Here is a 21,452-nt window from a genome sequence, read left to right as displayed (position 1 = left end):
GGTCCTTAACTAAGTAATGAACTTGGAAATAACTTATGCAATTACATCTCCCTGAGCACGCTGGAAAGACTGACTGAGCAACAGCTTACTCACAGTGAAAAAGGAAGTCCCACAAAAGCGAGTGCATATCCCTCGCACAAAGCCTTCATGTGCTTGTATCGTTCGGACACATTTTCGTCTAGTCAGGTTCCAAATTTTAACCTATGAGAAAACATCAAACATTTCAGTGAACTCTAAATATAAAATATTCTAGAAACTCCACACTGAAAAGGATATGAGTCACTCTTCTAGGCTCTAAAACCAAAATCCTTTGGATGAAAATAATGTATTGCATATGAATAAATGTATCAACAAGCAGAAAAGTTAAACTGTCAAATACTATGTTGATTCTAAAGTGTGTTTCAAAGTCTTTTTTTCCTTACCAGATGGGAAATGAAGTGTTCATTCTTCAATAACAACTTCTGTGGAAATTCAAATACCTTCATTATAAACATGGTAAGTTTATGGGCTGTCAAGTTGAACCTTACCCAATGAAGTGATATCATTGTAAGATCAGATTTAAAAAACCTACTAAATATTATTTCAGAGTTTAGGCTTAAGACTTAAACTGAAGTGAAACCGAGAGTCCCCAAATGAAAGGTTTGTGAGAGAATGTGTCAGTTTAAACAGCAGACTTCAGGTGGACTTGCCTCTCCATCACATGCCCCAGAAAGGACCGTCGTCAGGCTCTTCGGATGCTTTGCTAGGCAATTGACTCCATCACGGTGACCATCCAGGGACGCAAGGAATGGTTTTGCAAACACTCGTTCCAATTTGGTAGCATTTAAAGCTCTTATATATTCTCGTGGGACTTCAAAAGGATGTAAGGTAGGATCATAGTTTCTTGGAACTGGAATAAGAATAATCTCTCTTAATAAAATAATTCACATTTACTATTTCCTGTGAAAAGCCTCAGCTAATCATGTAAGCTATTACTCACTAAGCCTTTAATTAGGGATACTGTTTTCTGTTTAGCACTATGAAAGACACAAAAGCACACCTGTCACCTACAAACCTTTTCAGAACGATGGGAAAATCATGGCACATATAACCTTGCACACACAGAGCTTTCCTTCTGTGCAGCCTACCATATTCAACTGGGTTGTGACCTTTTACAGTGGGGATCTAACACACTGTTCATTTGTACTCCTTCCTTTGCCTACCACAGTATCTGAAACAAAGCCAAAATCTACGATGAACTAAAATCTATATTGCTTGTGCTAGCTGCTTCATGGTGGACACCGCACTGACACACAACACTGTGACTTGTAACTATGAACACAGCTCCTACTTATCAAACATACCTTGAAAAGCACTGACATAAGAGTTCGCTACTGCAAACACCTCATCTTAACTCACATCTTCTCCCCAGTACCCTACAGTCACACTCAACCACTCTCTTCCACTCTACAGTTTCCCACTGTAAAACTGAGGCACAGAGATGCTAAGCAACCTGCCTATAAGCCATGTTCTTAACCAGCCTGCCAAACAAACTGTCTCACTCCAAGTCCGTGTCTAATCAAATTCAGCATGTAAGAGTGTGCACATTTTCCCTATGACTTCACCCTGCGATCTTTGCTTTCTGACTAACGGTATAGCATATCCAACATGCACTAACGCTCACATCTTGGTCATTCCTGAGTACCGTCTTTCAGTCTCCACTCCCAAGACTCAAACACTCATCCTCTCGGAAACAGTCATCCTTCCCTTTCCTGTGTCCACGTAGAGTTGGCCCTGATCACCTTATACCCAGACTACTATAATATCACCTCGACCTGATTTGGCAGCAAAACTGTTACCAGATTACTCAAGCACATGTCATTCCCATAAATATAATTTTTAAAGGCCACGTGCAGTAGTTGTCAGACCTTTAGACTGTCTCATTGTAACACCATTTTTGAGTCAGTATATTTAATACGAGCATCATTACCATGCCCTGCTTTCATTAAAATTTTGCTTCCAATTAAGCCTCCTGGGAGAAAATTTTAAGGCCTCCAAATGTGGGTTTCAACATCCGGTTTTAATGGAGAAAGACTCACTGATTTCCATACAGTGTCATGTTAATGGGATGCAATCATACCATAACCGAGCACTTGCTGGCACATTCTTCCTTCCGGTGATACATGTGACTGCGGTCACTTTGAACTTCCCACATACAGTGCTGGACAAAGTGAGGAAGAAACTTCACAAGCAGACCCAAAGAGAAGATGTGTAGGGTTGGTGATACTCATTTAGGTATATTTACTTTTTGGTCATCCCCACCAGGTTTCCGAAAGTTATTTCTGAAGTATGTTTCAAAATGTTCTATCTTCTCTGATTCGTACAACTAACTGATATTTAATAGTTAAAAAGAAGGTCGATCATGCTGTTTTCAAATATTTTTATGTAGACAAAAATCCATCATTATAAACAAGTTCAGTATAAGAATTTTTAAGTACTGAAAATATTTCCAAACATATATTTACAAAAGAATCTCTGAATAGCACAATTTTTAAAAGCAATTTCCTTGCTTACCACTAGAATAAATGACACTTGGAAAAGCTGAACATGTGCTGCACACCTTTAAACCTGGCGCTCCAGAGGCAGAAGCGGGGGGCGGGGGGGGGTCTCTTGAGTTCGAGGCCAGTATGGTCTACTATGGTACGTGTGGAGAATTCCAGGCTAGCCATGGTTAAAGACCCTGTCTCAAAATCAAATAAACAACAGGGGAAAAAGGACTTGGAGCAGATTATAGGCTTTATTTTCTTTTAAAAGGCAATACTTAATTCATAATTAGTTTCTTCCAAGAACCTTGCCACAATAAAGTCAAAGTACTTCTGCAAGAACAAACATTTTTAAAGTCTTTCCCTTCATCCTACGAGCTATTGTACGCCATGATAAATAGAAACTATAATAGCTGCAACATTGGAAAGGTAGAAGCAAGTCCTCTGGTGCCAACTCTGCTCTTCTCAGAACACTCAGAATAAGGCAGGAATGAGAGTATAAATTCATTACATATTACAGAAATGAAAATTAGAGGACCTTGTTTGTTTGCAAGCGGGGTCTCACTATGTAGCCCTGGTTGGTCTGCAGGTAGCCAGGTAGACCAGGCTAGCCTGAAACTCACAGAAATCTGCCTGCCTCTGCCACTGTTTCTTTTTTGAGACAGGGTTCTTGCCTCTGCCACTGTTTGTTTTTTTTGAGACAGGGTTTCACTATGTAGCCCCAGCTGTCCTGGAACTCACTCCATGCACCAGGCTGGCCTTGAACACACAGAGCTCCACCTGCTGAGATTAAAGGTGTTTCTTTCCACCATGCCTAGTGCTTGCTTCTGTCTCTAAGCGCTGAAATTAAAGGCTGAACCATCAAGCCTGGCTCAGTTTGTTTAAGACAGAAAATACACACTGATGTTCTAATTGTTTGCCCCACAGTGCAGCAGGTACACTAAGAGCTGACGTTTAGAGCACAGAATTAAGTCCCAACCCCTTTCTGCCCTTCTAAAACTTGGTCTGTCTCACCAGCTTCAAATCCTTCTGGAAGTTCAGCTCCAACAGGTTTACTCGCTGCCATTTAAAACTACTTCGCGCTTTCCTTCTGTACATCTTTTCCACCAAGACTTAGCTTTCGTCTCACTCCACCCAGACCTCACGCACCACAGTCGTGCTCAGCCTTCTAGATCACGACCACCGTATCCACCTCCAACTTCAGTCGTCCATCAGGGTCAGATACTCACCTAACACAGCCCCTGATGTACATCATAAGCACAGGACACCACAGTTTAAAATGCCCATAAAAACCACATATATAAATGTAAGGTGCTCCACATCAGAATTAAGTATATTTTTAAAATAAGGGTTCACCAGTACTTACCCCAGTTTTTAAACACTGCATAAAATTTTACAAGGAAACAACACTAAATAAAAATAAGCTACAACAAATGCATTTCTTGTTTTACATTTTACAGCGCTCCAAAAATCCTATTTTCCCATTTTGCTATTAACATTTCCATTCTAAAACAAAAAGAGGAAGACACTGAAAAAATGTTAACAACAAAAATGGCTGTATCTCCTAGAATAAGATTCAGTGCCCAGGCTCTCACCCACTCATTCACTCCTTCAGCTCTTCATGTGACTCACTGTCTGCGCACAGTGCATATGGTAACATGATTTTCCCCTCTTTGCAGGCTCAGTCTGACAGCAAAGCCTGCTAATCAAAACACAACCATGAGACCACGTGATAAGCACTGACAGAATTCTACAAATCTGTACTGGAAACACAGGAGAGGGAACTGAAATGCAGGACGGCACAGGCTGGGATGAGTATGTGAAGACTATGTTCAAGAGAAAGTTTCCCACAGGAACAGCTCGAACAGACAGGCCAAAATGCACCCATACCGGCAAGGTTAACACAAGCTGCTTACCAGCAACACCCTGGCGGGTCAAAGTGGTGAAGGAAGAAAGTACCAGGGAGGTTCGAAGACTTTATCGATCGATATATCGATATATATTCTATATATCGAATCCAAGTGACAAGTTACTCTGTATTTAAGAAACAGTGTCGTGTGAACTTACTTGGGCGCAGAGACCATACACCACATCTTAGCAAAGCTCACATACACACACACACACACACACACAAAGAGAGAGAGACCATATACCATATTTTAGCAAAGCTCACATATATTCACACACTGAGACCATATAACATCTTAGCAAAGCTCATACACACAAGACCATATACCACATCGTAGCAAAGCTCACACACACACACACACACACACACACACACAGACCATATAACACATCTTAGCAATGCTCACATATACTCACAGAACATATACCACATCTTAGCAATGCTCATACAGAGACCATATACCACATTTTAGCAAAGCTCTCACACACATAGAGAGACCATATACCACACCTTAGCAAAGCTCACATACACACACACAAACCATATAACACATCTTAGCAAAGCTCACACACACACAAACACACACACACACACCAACGATGGTAACCTCTAGTAACCAAGAGAGAATGTTCCAGCTCCCTCTTCTATCACGTACTGTCATTCACTCTAAAGGCATGATACTTCTGTCCTTTGCCTAGTTATAGCTACTACTCTCTTCAGTTAGAACAATCTGTTCATACAAGAGCAATGTCCTGTCATTTAGGTCGCCAAGAACTAATTCATAAAGGGTCGTCATGCTAACGGGAACAGACCAGGAAAGATAAGTAAAACTCACCAACTTCATTTTAACCATTCTCTCCTCAAACTCTCAAGAACAGTTATGCGAAAACTGACTGCTTTAAATCTCTCATCTTTTTTTTCTTCCCTCCTCCAGAAGTATATAATACTGAAATAGTAAAGTGCCCAAAGCAGCAACTAAGTTTTAAAAAAGTCTTGAACCCTGAACTCACGAGTTTGACTCAAACTCCACTTTCCAACAGCTACAAATCTGAAAAAAGAGCGACACAAGCTGAAAACAGAAAGCATTCTTCCCGTTACTCTAGACGGAACAACTTCCCACTAGCGGAAAATACTCAAAGGACTTGAAGAGATGTGGTCCAAAGTGGACAGCCCTGTGTGGACAGAGCCGCCTAGCTCGAAAGCTGCCCAGACGCAGGCAGCCCGGGAAGGCGCTCCTTCCTCGGCTTCAGCTCGTCTCACCTCTTTGTATGTCCAGCTTGGTTTCGCGCACATAGTTGTCGGGGTTCCGGCTCAGCATCTTCACCTTCATCTTGTCGGCTCTGGGTCTCGGGCCCCACGAGCCTCTAGCCGGGTTCGGGTTCCGCCGGCCTCCTGGCAGACACGCGACTTCCGCCTTCCGCAGGCCTCTTCCTGTCACGTGGCTCCGCCGTGTAGCAGCGGGCTGGCTGCCCTGGACCCCGCGGCGTTCCGTAGTCGCTCCGTCCGGGGCTGGAGGCGGTCCTTCAGCGGTCGCTTGCGTGACGCTAACGGGTGGGCGGGCTCAGGCAGCTGTGGGCGTGGCCGAGGGGGCTCGGCTCGGCTCGTGCTCGGGTCTCGTCGCCGGTCTCGCCCGCGTGTGTCCCGGGCTCCGGTCCCGGAAGTGGGCTCGCGTCCTGCCTTCCTGGCCCCGGGCCTCCGCGACTGTCGCCACGGTGGCGGCCACTACATCTCGTCCCACGTCGGCGGCGCTCGGCGCCGTGGTGCCGGCGAACCCGGAGCCCATGACAGGCCAGGGCCAGTCGGCGGCCGCCGGGTCGGCGGCGTGGAGCACGGTGTTCCGCCACGTCCGGTACGAGAACCTGGTGGCTGGCGTGAGCGGCGGGGTCTTGTCCAACCTGGCGCTGCACCCGCTGGACCTGGTGAAGATCCGCTTCGCTGGTAAGAGCCGGCCCACGCCCCGGGCGGCTTCCCTCGCTGTCAGCCCCAGCGAGCCACTAAACACCCAGAGGAGACGTCGGTCTCCAGCCTCCGTCCGTACTGCAAGGAGCGCCCCGAAGATGATGCTTTGTACCCGCGTTACCCGGAGCTGGAGTCTAGGAAGGGAGACCCGGCTGATGTACCTGGGCCCGGCCTTCCCTGAGTCCCGTTACCCTAAGGGATAGGGAAAGTGGGTGAAGTTTGAGAAGTGATAGAGTGTCGCTTTGACCCTCATGCGTCATTCACTCTTGGGGGTAGTTTGAAGTCTTAGGGCAGCCACGTGTTTGGCTGTGTAAAGTCAAACGAAAGTGCAAGTCCTTGAGCTGGAGCAGAGCAAGAACTGAATTTGGGATAAGAAGTATTCTTGAAGGTGTCTTTAGTTCGGAGTATTTATAGTGTGCATTATCCAGTAAAAGAAAGAGGGGCTGCTACACTCCAAATAACTGTATTCAAGTGTGAATTAAGCATATGGAAATTACCACGGCATTTTATGAATTAACGCCAAGCTGAATTCCAAAGGTGATCTTTGGTAACTATTTAGAAACGATTTTCTGTTAATTTAATTATTACAAGCCAAATTCTTCCTGGAAAAATCAAATCTTTAGAAATGGCTTTAGTAGAATAGTCTAATCTTATTCAGTTTACTTGATGTATGTGTGTCTGCTTCAACAACGGTATCCAAGCTACAGAAGTATCAGCAGTTTCTTGCTGCTGTCAGGGAACTTAAAAATCTAATTAGCCTAAGTTATAAAGTTATAAATTCTGCAGAACATAAAATCAAGAGCAAAGTAGAATAAATCCAAATGCAAAATAGGAGTACAAATAGGACCATATTTAAAGAAAATCGGGGCTGGAGAGATGGCTTAGCATTCACGCAGGACCCACGCAGGATTCCCAGCACCCACCCTGAGCAGGTGGCTCATAACTGCCCGCAGTCCAGCTTCAGGGCATGCCAACCCCTCTGGCCTCTGCCAGCACCTGTACTCACCTGCAGTGTCCACACAGGGACACATAGGTAATTATAAATAATAAAGGTAAATATTTTAAAACGGAACACAGGTGACTTGCACGCATCTGTAAAGGTTCCATAGCTGTTGAAGGTCTCAACAGGATTACTATTTTAGCAGCCAGAGAGGAGACAAGAAGACATTCTATGGCGGAAAGTAGGTGCTCCTTGTGGAGTGTATCCTAAATACCACAGAGACATATAATTCCGTGGTGTTTGATATGCGTCTGTAAATAATTGTAATAAATAGTTACAACCATTGACAGATAGCTTTCATTTAACATTTACTAGGAATTTATTATGCCTTTCTCCAGATGACGGAAGGAGTTGAGTGAGTCGCCCAGGTCACAGATTGTAAACACCAGTCTGAGATTTGATCCAGCGAGTTCACTCTAGCGCTGCCCTGCCCTTAACTACTCTCCAGAGTGACTCTGAATCCCTCCTTACAGTGGCTTCTCTGGGTCTGGTCTCATGCAGCCTCCTGAGGAACAGAGAGGAGCTGAGATTTTTATTTTGGAATAGGGCTGACCACGCTGCTGTTTGGATGGTGCTACGAAGCTCGGGGAAAGGGAGTGCTTGGTAACCGAGAAGGTTCTTTATCAGAAGTGAAAAGAGCATTGGACACTTGTAGAGCAGATAAGGTGGCTGGTAACAGAATAAGGAGTTAAGATTAGATAGTAGACCCCAATTGAAATCCTTCCACTTTAAAGCAGGCCTGCTTAGTAACACCTGCAGCTGCAGTGGTGATAGAGACGTTTTGGAAGATGAACATGGAAGTTGAACCATCCACGGGTTTCTGTTGCTGTGGTAAACACCATAACTGAAAGCACCTGGGGAGGAAAGGGTTGCTCTTGCAGCCTTAAGTTCATCATCCAGGAAGTCAGGACAGAAATTCCAGGCTGTAACCTGGAGGAGGGGCTGATGCAGAGGCTCTGTAGGGGTGCTGCTTACTGGTTGTTTCTCATGGCTTGCTCAGCCTGCTTTCTTATACAGCTCAAGACTACCTGGGACAGGAATGGAGGGAAAGTGGCATCCCCACCTCCACACCCTGGCCTGGACCCACCTCCACTGTTAATCAAGAAAATGTCCAACAGATTTGCCTACAGGTGTTCTAATGAAAGCATTTTTTCAGTTGAGGGTTCTCTTTCCAAATAACTAGCAGTGTCAAGTTGACATAAAACTAACCAATGCACTCATCAACAGGCATTAGTACTGAATACTTCCTAGAGTTTGTGGTTTCTTGTAATTGAGGCCACTTAATAAAATTACAGTCTAGCAATGAGGGCATGTGCTATGAAACCAAACAATTCACTGACTCTGGGGCAAACTGGAGCTCCCGTTGTCCGCAGTGTTAAAAGGGCAGAAGTGTTACGTAAGGAAGGTGAAGGACTAGTTGAGTTTCACGTGGGAAGAGTGCTCCAGCTGTGAGTTGGTCCTAAGGTCAGGGAGGCATGGGTTGAGTGGAAGTCACAGAGATGCAGAATTTGGCCTGGCAAGGTGGTGGCAGTCTTCAGTGAAACTCTGTGACACAGTAGCTGGGACATGCTGGTTGAAAGGGCGAGAAATGGATGAGCCCAGTGGTGGATGCTGAGCTGGGCACCGCAAGTGTTGAGCTCAACACCAGTATCACAAAGAAAAAAAAAAAAAGTAGAATTCAGTCTTCTGTGTAAAACAAGCTAGAGAATTTATTAATGAAGAGAAACAGGTTCTTTAGTAAGAAAAGGAGGGGAAAAACTAAGGGACAGCGCCTGAAACAGTTTGTACTGAGGTGGTAGATTGCAGCTTTTAAAGCCAGTGTGCTTACTGACAGTCTTCAGGAATGATTCTAAAATGAATGTCTTTTGTGTCGGCTCCTGCTGTATACCAACCCTTTTCTTCAGTTCTGTCTTCTGTTTTTCAGTGTTACCACTGAGATCACTGCTTTTATGGAATTTCTCCAGTCATTTAGACTAAAATTGCTGTCTGTAAAGCAGCTTCTGTTTGACATTAGTGAGATCCTCATTCAGGGCTTCCTCTTGATCGTCTCTTGTTTTCTCTGCCTTCAAATTCATTCTATTTCAGGGCACACCATGTCTTTTTTTTTTCTTAACACATTGTATATAATGAAATTCTTTACTTTGCTAGTAGGGTAACTATTATGTTTTTTGTTTTGTTTGTTTGGTTTGATTTAGTTTGGTATTTCAAGATAAATTTGGTTTCTCTGTGTAAGTCTTGGCTGTCCTGGAACTCTGGCCATAAACTCAGAGATTAGCCTTCCTCTGCCTTCCCAGAGCTGGGATTAAAGGCCTGTGCCACCATGCCCATCTGTTTGTTTTTTTTTTTTTACTTTTTTTTTTAATTAGGAAAGGAAAGGAGAAAGCAATAGTGTTTCTCAAAACAAGTATGTGATTATTTTACACATAATTGGACACAGATTTGAGAAAGATAATGCCTTGAGATCATAGCCAAACTTTTTAAAAAATAATCTATTTATTTATTTATTTATTTATTTATTTATTTATTTATCTTGTAGTTAGGTGAGCTGCAACAAAACACCACTAGCAGACAGAACAGCTTAAGCATCACAGAGATTGTTCCCTTGGGGGCCTGGGGGCTGGAGTCCAGGACAAGGGGCTAGTGGGATTGGCTTCTAGTGAGAACCTCTCCTTGGCTTGCGGGTGGCCTTTTAACCTTCATCCCCCTGGAAGGGCAGCTTTCAGGTGCTGCCACATTGAGAATGGGGCTTTCCTGAGCGCTAGAGTTATACAGTTCACCCAGCAGCTCCCAGCCCAACATTTGTGCCACCAGATTGCCAGGTATGGTGCAGCGTGCTTGTGTTTGCTGTTCAGCTATCTAGCTGAAAGCCTTCCTGCCCTTCTAGAGACAAGCACCTGGTCTTCCTTACCTTTAATCCACATAGTTATTACTAGCTTAGCTTCTCAGGACAGTAAAGCAAGCCTTGGTCTGTACCTATGGAAAACACAGGTGCTCTGTTTGCCTTTTGTCTCACAACTAAGCTGTGAGCTTATTACCGAGAGAAAAAAATGGAAAGATGCCCAGAATAATATGTATGTATGTATGTATGTATGTATGTATGTATGTACAGAATGAGATACAGACCCCAAAGGGCACATCAGAAACATGCATGCTACAACATACTTCTCAGAAGCAGATCACCCTGCTGCCCAAAAGTTTGTATTGTGTGTAAATTTACAAACTTTAGGAAATAGATGATATTATGCCCTCTTTACAAAGGAGAGCGCTGAAGCCCAGAGCGGGTGTGACCGTGTAGCTAATAAAGGAAACTGGATACCCACCCAGATTCATACATAGCCCGGTGCACTTTACTCTCAACTCAGTGTAACATTGGCAGGTTAGTGGTGAAAGAAGCTGACTCTTCACCTTTGCTTGGCACTCATAAACAGTAATGGTTCTTCCTTGCCAGGCCCTGTTCTAGCAGGTGAGGGACAGCAAAATCAGGCATGCTTACATGTATAGTTAGTGTGAGCTTTTTGGAAGATACTTTCACTGTGTTTTTAACTTTACATTTACACACTTTGGCCCCTGTGAGTTCCCTTTCTAATGGCCGATGATAAAGAAGTAATAAGAATCCACACAAATTGCTTTACAGAATATCCTTTAGAGAATCCACACCTTTAATCTCAGCCTTGAGAGGCAGAGGCAGGCGGATCTCTGAGTTCGAGGCTAGCCTGATCTACAGAGTGAGTTCCAGGACTACACAGAGAAGCCCTGTCTCAGATGAGCAACTCAGCAGAAGGAACCAGGTGGGCACATGAAAGAGAAGTGAGAGAGGATGGCATAGAAACAGTATAATGACATACATGTAAAATTGCTGTAGTGAAGCCCGTTTCTTTACATGCTAAACCTAAAACACTGATGTGAACGATGAGAAAGAATTCACAGGTTAGAGAGGAGTGGGTGTAGTAAGGCTAGAATGGCTGTGAGGTGGACAGCAGTATCTTATTTGAGGAAATCTGATAACAAGGAGAACAAAGGACCTTGCAAAACTCTATAAAATAAAATTGTTACTTGTATTCTACATTTTTATAATATGGAACGTGGTTTTATAATTTGGTATCATTTACATGATGCAGAATGTTCTCTGTTATTGAAAATACTTAATATCCTACTTCCAGGATTAAGCGACTTCTTAAAACAATAAAGCAATTGTATACTGCATTGTTCCATATTGTTTTCCTACAGCTTGTACACAGTCCTGTTAAGCATCCCTCATCCCCCCCAAACTATCCTATTTCAAATGTATTTTTCATTTCCTACAGAAGCAGAATAAACATTAATGCCAAATTTAGCCCGGCATAGTGGCGCTCTACACTTCAGTACTACTGCCGCTTAAAGCCAGACGGTGGCATTTTCTGAGATGTGGGCAGGTTCAGGAGAGCTTTATGTAGAATAGAAAGATAAAAAAGGCCTTTCGGGTTTTTGTTTTTGTTTTTTTTTAAGATTGTTTAATTAAAAGGAAACAAGAGGGGTGGTGACTGGTCCCCAAGAGGACTGTATCGAGCAGAGCTGCGGGGACCCAGGATAAGAACAGTCTGGGAAAGGATGAGGAAACTAGTTCAGTTTTAGAAAACAGTGTTCAAGGGGAGTACTTCAGTCTTTTCTGTTCTGACTGTGTATGTGGTGGTAAAGAGGGAAAGGCCAGCCATAGGCTGTCCTGCCTCCCGACCCCTTCCCCGAGGGGATGGCCAGCCATAGGCTTCTTGTCTCTGGACTCCTTCCCTGCTCCCCTAAGATCTTGCTGGCATTCTTCATGGAATTGAAGTCGCTGACTAGTTTGATTTTTTTTTTAGTAATATTTTTTATTTTATTTTATGTGTATGTACCGTTTGAGTGCCTGGTGCCCGCAGAGTTCACAAGAGACTGTCAGATCCCCTGGAACTGAGTTAGAGGTGGTTGTGAGCTACCATCGGGTGCTGAGAATCACACCCAGGTCCTCTACAAGAGCAACAAGTACTCCAAACCACTGAGCAATCTCTCTAGCCCCCAGTAATATTTGTAAACATTTGAGTTCATAATCTTGAGTATCTGTGACAAACATACAAGTGTTTGGGGGGTTATTTAAAGGCTACTTCCTGAAATACTAGCGGCTTCAGTATGCTCTGGCTGAATCTGGCAGTTTACTTTGGTAAGCTGATAGATGTACTAATTTAAAAATACTAACTATCCAAAAAGAATTTCCTCTACCTGAGATTGTTCCCGTGAACTTATTTCCTTCACAGATCTGATCACGTGCTGTCTGTAATCCACGGCCAGCACCTATTCTCACCTGTGTATTCTTCCCTGCAGTGAGCGACGGCCTGGAAGTCAGACCAAAATATAAAGGGATTTTACATTGCTTGACTACCATTTGGAAAGCAGAAGGACTGCGGGGACTTTACCAAGGAGCAACCCCCAATGTGTGGGGTGCAGGTCTATCCTGGGGACTCTACTTCTTCTTGTGAGTAGATGCGGGGGGAGGGGCTTTTACATTAAAAGGAATCTCTGCTTTAATATTTTCTGCTTGTTACCATTTTTCACATGTGTGGCTGATAAGTCATTTAATCTTTTAATTTGAAAGGGTTGGAAGGCAAAGTAGTTGCTTGTTATTTCCTTCCTGCCAGCTGTTATCAGAGACATTTAACCTGGGACAGGGCTGCTGACAGGAGATGGTATCAGGGTGAGATGGGAAGACATCCTCACAGAAGCTGTTGCTTTGGACCAGTGGTGACACACACCTTTAGTCCCAGCACTTGGGAGGCAGAGGCAGGCGGATCTCTGAGGTCGAGGGCAGCCTGGTCTACAAAGCAAGTTCCAGGACAGCCAGGGCTACACAGAGAAACCTTGTCTAAGAAAAGAAGGAAGGAAGAAAGAAAAGAAAAAGAAAGCATTGCTTTAAAATGTATTCAGGAAAGTTGAAGTGGGCATTAAAGAGCCTTTTGTTTCGTTAAAGCCACTGGGAAGCCTGCTAACTCTATGTAATTTACAGTGACACTGTACAGCTTCTTCGGGAATTCTGTGGTGCTGGCAGCATATAATACTCTGGTGCCCCCCCCCCCCTTTTTGGTTTTTCGAGACAAGGTTTCTCTGTAGCTTTGGAGCCTGTCCTGGTACTAACTCTAGTATACCAGGCTGGCCTTGAACTCACAGGGATCCACCTGCCTCCCGAGCACTGAGATTAAAGGTATGCACCACCCACCACCTGGCCTCTGGTGCACTTTTAACAGCCAATGTAGACTAAAAAGCAGTGGCTAAGTGGCCATTTATTAGTGGTTTTGTAGGTGCTACAGTAGGAACCGGAAACTTTTCTAAAATGAATCCCACAAATTTCAATCCTTAAATTCAGTCCTTTAAGTAAACTGTTTTCTTCATGTGTAAGAGATCAGTTCCAGAATGTTCCCCAAGGACTGAAGTACCATGACATGGTTGCATATTTATCCTCAGCGAGGACCCCAGATAGTTTGAGACGGCGTAAAGAAGTGATGTGGTGCCCAGGGAGTTTAGAGCAGGAGGAATAGGCCCGGGAGGACCTGTAACATGGGTCAGAGGTCCCTGGTGGGGAGGGGACGCAATGGCCAGATTCCTTTGAGATATACTGACCTGCCCCGTCGTCTTCATAGCTCATTTACCTGTCAGCTTAACTGCCACTGTTTGGGATAGCTCCCATTGCATTCCTCTTGAAGCCACAGCAAGCTCCTGAGCAGGTCCAGCTACCTCACTGAGTATAAAGGAGCATGATCACAAAGCATCATGACCGCATGGAGGAGCGTGTGCTGCTGTGAGCATCTGGCCTGGCCACTGTGTCTCAGTCACTGTTGTATTGCTCTGGAGAGGCAGCTCTTGTGCAAGAAAACGTTTACTCTGTACCACTCGAATGTGTAATGAAGTGTATGTGTGTATAAATATATATATATACATTATATATATACATACATATATACATAAATATATTTATTGCTAGGTGTATTTGTTTATGGCAGGGTATTATACTCCACTATGAGCCATTTCTGGCATATCTATCCTTATATAAGGTCTTCATTTGTGGTTGCATTATGTGTTGACTTTTTTTGGAGGTCAGGCTTTAAAATGGACGTTTGCTTTATGACTCGTCTTCAAATTAAACTGCTTGTGTTTAATATTGTTAGTTACAATGCCATCAAATCATATAAGACGGAGGGAAGAGCTGAACAGCTGACGCCTGTAGAATACCTCATCTCTGCTGCTGAAGCTGGTAAGGCAATGGATGACATCATCTTCCAGACTTAATTCCTTAGTTGGGGACGGGGAGCTTGAGTGTACTGTCTGAAGGGCTCTCTCTTTGGCCCAGGTTGGGCTTGTGACCTTTTGCCTCCAGGCTTGATTTTTTTTAAGCCCTCCCCATTAAACATTAGAGGCTTAAATGTGTTTATCTAATCTTATAAAGTTAGGAGTTCCCAGACAAACATGGTTTGGGTGGGGCTAGAGAGGTGGCTTAACACCTGCCGAGCATTGGCTGCTCTTCACAGGACCAAGAGTAGATTCCCAGCATCCACATGGTGGCTGAGCCATCTGTAATGGCAGGTCCAGGGCTCCAACACCATCTTCTGGCCTCTGAGAGCGCTAGACACACACGGTGCACATATATGCATGTAAGAATGACACCTGTATACATAAAACTTTTTGAAAATTATTCTTTTTTTTTTTTTTTTTTTTTTTGGTTTTTCGAGACAGGGTTTCCCTGTAGTTTCTAGAGCCTGTCCTGGAACTAGCTCTTGTAGACCAGGCTGGCCTCGAACTCAGAGATCCGCCTGCCTCTGCCTCCCGAGTGCTGGGATTAAAGGCGTGCGCCACCACCGCCCGGCTTGAAAATTATTCTTAAGAAATGATTTGAATCTAGTGTTTTCAAATGATGTAACCTAGGAGCTTTATTCTCTCGCTGCTATATGTGTACCATCAAGGACAGGCAGACCGTGCGTGTTCAGAAAGCCCATTTTCATCTTTTTGCATACCTTCACGCCTACTTCTTCACACCTACTGAGTATTTTTTTTAAAGCAAGAACCGTCTGTATTTAATACTTAACCACATTCAGTGACTTGTGTCATGATAGAATTTGGTATTTACTTAAAAAAAATGTTCTCAGGACACTCAACAAACCAGAAATTTAACCAGATGTATTTTTTGGCAGGGCAGGAGGTTTTTGTTTGTTTTTGTTTTGTTTTCTTTTGATAGACTCATATAACATATGCCCAAACTGGCCTTGAAATGACCTTCCTGACCCCACCTCCCAGCTGCCAGAGTCCCACCATACCTGTCACCAGATGAAATTTTTAGCAAAATGATCACTTCTGAAAAGATTATAAAATGTGCCTTATCAGACTATAATGAGGGGAGGGGCACAGTAACGACCTTTGAAAGGGTTTGAGGAAGGTTGTTGTGATCTTGGGACTTACCTGCACAGCTTGAGGAGCCACCTTCCTAAGCCACAGCCCCTCCCTTTTATGTGCATCTCCAAAGGTCTAGCCTCTACCCTAGGCTCCATTGTTTAGGAGTCTGGATAGCTTTGCCCTTTCCTTACAGGGAAACTGTATAACATCTTGTCTTTTAATCTGCCTCTCACTGACCACAGGAGGAACTTTTTTGACCACCAAAAATGAAGTTTTCCTTTGGACTCTTGGGTGGTGTTTTAGAGACCACCACTTTCCCAGATGCAGAAATAAGATTTCATGTCTTGTTCTTTGAGAACATGCTCAATTGATTGGAATATCATTGCCCTCATTTTCTTAATTAAATTTAATGGCCTACTTATATCCCAGTGGTTTTGTTGTTGTTTTGTTTTGTTTTTGTTTTTAAGACCAAGGATTCACTGTGTAGCCTGGCTGTCCTGGAACTCACCATGTAAACTAGGCTGGCCTTCTAACTCAGAGATCTGCCTGCCTCTGCCTCCCTGAATTCTGGAATTAAAGGTGTGTGTGCCACTACACCTGGCTTTACCCCAGTTCTTGGTCAGCTGGGACTTCTTTATGTTATGTGCACACTGTTGAGAAGAATGTTCTTTTCTAATGAACTATTCTTAGTTTGGATTAAGTGAAACGGTACCTATATGCTAATTAATCTTTCAATATTATTTTAGGAGCCATGACTCTCTGCATCACAAACCCATTATGGGTGACGAAAACTCGCCTTATGTTACAGTACGGTGGTGTTGTTAGCCCCTCACAGAGACAGTATACAGGGATGCTTGATGCACTCATGAAAATATATAAATATGAAGGTGTGCGTGGATTGTACAAGGTAACAAATTATCATGAATGTACGTTGAATAACTGGAAATTGCAATTAATACTGGCTTTGTTTTCTTGTTTTGTTTTGTTTTTGAGACAAAGGCCCAGTCTGGCCTTCAACTCTCAACCTTCCTATCTAAGACTATAGGATACCGAGATTATAGACAGGGGTCACCATACCGGCTTCTTTTTATTGTTCTATACATCAGCTCTTTTTCTTTTCTGAATGGCTTATATTTGGTCCTAAAAAGAAACCAAATTTTTGCAAGAAATAATTGAGTGAAGTGGTAATTTTGTTTATGTTATTGAAATTGTACTTAAGCTATGCGTCCTCTGACTTTATGACTTTGATGTGGGAATGGTCTAAAACTTGGTCAGGTCTCCTTTTAGTGAGATCACCCTTTCTTGCTGTAGCCCTGGGATGCTGTCTAACAGTCTATGGAGAAGAGATCAGTGAGTCTTAATGGGTCTTATTTTTACTTACTGGAAATATAGCATGACTTTAACAACCAAAAGAAAAATTCAGCCCTTTGCCTGTTTTACCCCCACCCAGACTGAATGTAGTAGATATATTTTTTCTTCTGGTTTTTGGAGACAAGGTTTCTCTAGCTGTCCTGGAACTTGTTCTTGAACTCACGGAGATCTGTCTATCTCTCACTGCCCAGTGAATGTTGTATATTTCAAATTTCTTTTTAGTTGCAACAAAATCTGTTTTCAGTTTTGTACCTTCCTTCTCTTGCCTTAATTTCTCTTCATGGCAGTTCCTTTTGTCTCACTGTGGGCACAGTATGTGAGAGAAGCCACTTGAGAAGGGGAGCTCGCAGGGCTTACAGTTTCAGGTGTTGGTCCATGGCAGAGCAGAGAGGTCCATGCTCAGGCACCAGAGAGGACATGCTGGTGCTCCCCTGGGTTCTCCTTTCCCGCCTGCTCTGCCCTGACTCCAGGTCTCCAGCTCGGGTGTGTGTGCCACCCTCACTTGCACGCCCACCCTGCATCTCCCCAGTCATGCCGACAGCGAAGATTAACCACCACAGCCGTTTAGGCTGACGTAAAAGTCTTCAGTTTTACTCTATTTTTCAAGAATTATGTAATAGCTTTAAATCACTTGGTCTCAACATGAGGTTAAGGATTGCTTACTGATCTATAGGCAATTTTGTTTGGAATTGTATTATTCGGGTCTGATTTTCTTTCTTCACTTCTTACCCTTTTCTCCTAGAAAACCAATGTGCAGTCCTTTGAAATATCATTAGCTTTATTTAATTGTCTTTTGCTAAATTTAACCCTTGTTCAAACCCCAATTCTTGATCATGTGGATCTGTTTCATGTTCGCATGTATAGTACTAAAGAAAAACAACCCTTGAGAAAAGAAGAAGGCAGTACTGGTCTTTTTTTTTTTTTAAATCATTTGTTTTTCTTATGTGAATTTGTGTTTTGCCTGCATGTATATCTGTGTGAGGGTGCCGGGTCGTAGAACTGGAGTTACAAATGCTTGTGAGCTGCTAGGTAATTTGCATAAAATAATATGAAAATACTTTAAGTATATCTTTCATTGAAAGCTGTTTGATTTTTTTTCTTCCTTATCCTTCCCCTTAGGGATTTGTCCCTGGGCTGTTTGGAACATCACACGGCGCCCTGCAGTTCATGGCTTACGAGTGGCTGAAACTGAAGCACAACAAACACACCAACAGACTACCTGAGGCCCAGCTGGTAGGGGGTCCTTCTCCTAAATATGCTTGCTTTGACACTATTGCTATCAGAATAAATACTCGGTCACCAATTTAACTAACAGCTAAATATTTTATAAGCTAATGGTACAAATGTTAACTAGAACCCAATATTAAATAGACCTTGTGTTAGAGGGAACAGTGTTTATTTATTTAAACGGTCTTTTATATGTCATTTTGCTTGTAAAGAAATCCTATTTATGTTCTCACTTTAGAGCACGGCAGAATATATCTCTATTGCAGCACTATCCAAAATCTTTGCTGTAGCAGCAACGTACCCATATCAAGTTGTGCGGGCCCGTCTCCAGGACCAGCATGTGTCCTACGGTGGGGTGATGGATGTGATCATAAAGACGTGGAGGTGAGAGCGTGCCTAGACTGTCCACTCCGTACGTAGAGATGGGGTGAGAGCGTGCCTAGACTGTCCATTCTATGCAAGGTTTTTAGGACTGGCCAGTTGGCTGTGCCTACCTTGCCATTTTCTATAAGTCACGATACATGGTGTCACTCACGCCTTTCTCTGTTTGTTAAGTGAAACTGCTTGGGCTCACAGAGTTGTTATAAAAACAGTGAAGCAGATGTCAGTGCTTTGAAAACTTATCAGCAGAATTTAAGTCACAAAATACTTGATTGACATTGGATATAAAAAGTCAGAAAACTAGTTAAATTTGTTTGAAAAGGCCTTTATCTGCTTCTGGCCCTTTAACTTTTACCAGTACTTGTCCTGTAAGTAGAAGAGATGATGCATGAAAATAACTAAATGATTATTGGTGACTTTGCTTGCGTTTCCCTTTAATCATAAAAGACCTGAAGAAACTGCATTTGCACTTAGTTCACGGTAAGAAATACTGTTTGATACCTGCACATTGACTTACTAGGCCTTACTCTAGTCTAGGCCTTACTCTAGTGTTGTGTCACTGAGATCAGTTAGGAGATTGTAGATATACTGTGTCTAGTCGAGGCAGCTTCAGAGACTTCAGACTTATAACAGTCTCCTGCCTCAGCCTCCCTCCCGGATACTAGGATTATGGGCCTGAACCACCACTCCGGACAGTTAAGTGCCTGCCTTAGATCTGCCAAACTCCAGCACTGCATCCTTGTAAACCCTGTGAATGACTCACCAAACAGACAGCACCATCCCTTCCCTCTTCCTCCATCAGTTTATAAGTTACGTGAATGGCACATGGATTATATTCCTTCAGGGCATTGTGTGCATGGCTTGTCCACACCCACGTGTAAGTAGGTGAGGCTTGTCTGCTCTTTGTGTGCCCCGTGTTAATGACGTGTTGCTGGCTTGTGTCTCTTCCTCCTTTAGGAAAGAAGGCATCGGCGGATTTTACAAAGGCATTGCTCCCAATTTGATTCGAGTGACTCCAGCCTGCTGTATCACCTTTGTGGTTTATGAAAATGTCTCACACCTTTTGTATGACCTTAGAGAAAAGAAAGTAAGCTAAAAGAAGATTCCAGGTCATCTGTTTGAGGCTGCAGCAAACGCCTTTGTGTTTGAAACACAAACCTCAGAGAGTATAACATAACAGAGCAACACAGCTCATACTCAGCATCTGTCTTACGGGAAGTCAGAGGCCTGAAAAATCTCGATGTTTTCTGCTCTGTGCTTCTCTCTATGTGGGAGCTTGACCGCCTCTGCCTGCAGTGACTGCCGTGAGCCTAACTGAAGCTGGCGGCCTGTGAGAATTCGCCAGACCCCCCTTGTTCGCACAAGCTGTCCCGCCACATTTGTAAATAACTGGATGAGTGTTGATGTGTCTGAACTCTTGCCTGGATTGGCTTTAAAACTGACCCATGTGCAATAGCAAGGAGCTGGCCTCTTACAAGAATGACTGTATTTCAAGGGACTTAGGAATAAGGTGTTACCCAAATCCAGCCCATTTTGAATGGAGGTGTGTTGTTCTAAGAAGTATCTGGCACCTTTTGCTGCCCATTGTTAATTATTTATAATGTGATTCTGGATCCCAGCCTTGGTTTTTGGCCATAAACAATGTGGTCAGAGTGTAAAGAGTCTGGACTCGGGGTCCGGTGAAGCCTCTGTGTAGCGTGTATGGTCACAAACCACTCAGCAGAAATGCTGGGTCATCTCAGAGGGGGGTTTGCTGTGAGTTTGTGGGAACTGATTAGACGTAAGCATTCCTGTTGTCCTCAGCTTTTAGACTTAGGGATCCATATCCCAAATAAATGATCTCTCTACATTGGTTGTTCAGATTCAGATTGAAATACAAATTATGTTCGTGGCCATTATTGATTTGATTTCTGTGTCATCATAGATCTCCAGGTGTAAAGGCCTACCCCAAGAGGATGCTGAAATAATACTAATTTTTCTCATAAACAACTGTCAGTGTATTAACATCTATTTTCTTGGTAAATAAAACATTATGATTAAAGCTATATTTAAAGGATTCTTTTAAAATAAGCCTATTTTTTGTATTTGGAAATGGCATTGTTTTTAAAATAAAAATGAAAAGATAATTTATATTTACAAATAATTGTGTTTACTATAATATTTTTAGCTTTTTTGGTGTGTTTATTCAGCAGCAATGGTGCCTTTTTAAATTGTGACACACTGTAACAGGAAGCAGGTTTTCTAAATTCTTGGCATGTAACCCTTTGAGATTCAGGGACAATGAATGAATCAGTATTCCCAAGAATTCTTTGAAATTTCAAAATTACTGTTTTATACATAGTCCTAACCATATGTACACTTCCTTTGGATAGCTCACATTCTTGTTTAAAAAATAAAATACACCAAGTTTAGTAGTTTACAAAGAACTATAGCCTACAGGAATATTTAAACGGTGAAAAATACAATTTTAAATTCAAATCTCCCAACAAAGGAAGCTAGAATTTTGTTTTTGTTTGTTTGTTTGGTTTTGGTTTTCAAGACAGGGTTTCTCTGTGTAGCCCTGGCTGTTCTAGAACTTGCTCTGTAGACCAGGCTGGCCTAGAACTTCCAGAGATCCGCCTGCCTCTGCCTCCCAAATGCTGGGATAAAAGCATGCGCCACCACCACTCAGCTGGACTGTTTATAAATTATGCATTTC

At 43.0% G+C, this 21,452-nt stretch overlaps 2 protein-coding genes across 2 annotated transcripts in view; one reads left to right on the top strand and one right to left on the bottom strand.

Moving 5' to 3' along the window:
- Dcaf13 (DDB1 and CUL4 associated factor 13) overlaps positions 1–6,597 on the bottom strand; it is a 30,088-nt gene extending 23,491 nt beyond the window's left edge. Inside the window, exons 1-3 of the mRNA XM_038344305.2 lie at positions 5,692–6,597; positions 690–889; positions 94–201 (exon numbers count right to left, since the gene is read on the bottom strand). Coding sequence (XP_038200233.1) covers positions 94–201; positions 690–889; positions 5,692–5,761 — 378 coding nt within the window. The 5' untranslated portion in view covers positions 5,762–6,597. The remainder of the gene's footprint in view (positions 1–93; positions 202–689; positions 890–5,691) is intronic.
- Positions 6,003–20,799, top strand: Slc25a32 (solute carrier family 25 member 32). The gene is made up of 7 exons (XM_038344306.2): positions 6,003–6,369; positions 12,722–12,872; positions 14,557–14,642; positions 16,522–16,682; positions 18,266–18,379; positions 18,612–18,757; positions 19,712–20,799. Exons 1-7 carry the CDS (start codon positions 6,213–6,215, stop codon positions 19,848–19,850), a joined length of 954 nt encoding a protein of 317 aa, XP_038200234.1. The 5' UTR covers positions 6,003–6,212; the 3' UTR covers positions 19,851–20,799.
- The last annotated feature ends 653 nt before the right edge of the window (positions 20,800–21,452 follow it).

The sequence above is a fragment of the Arvicola amphibius genome, chromosome 9, assembly GCF_903992535.2.
Source record: "Arvicola amphibius chromosome 9, mArvAmp1.2, whole genome shotgun sequence".
In the NCBI taxonomy this organism is placed as follows: Eukaryota; Metazoa; Chordata; class Mammalia; order Rodentia; family Cricetidae; genus Arvicola; species Arvicola amphibius.
This window is presented reverse-complemented; position numbering and strand designations above follow the sequence as displayed.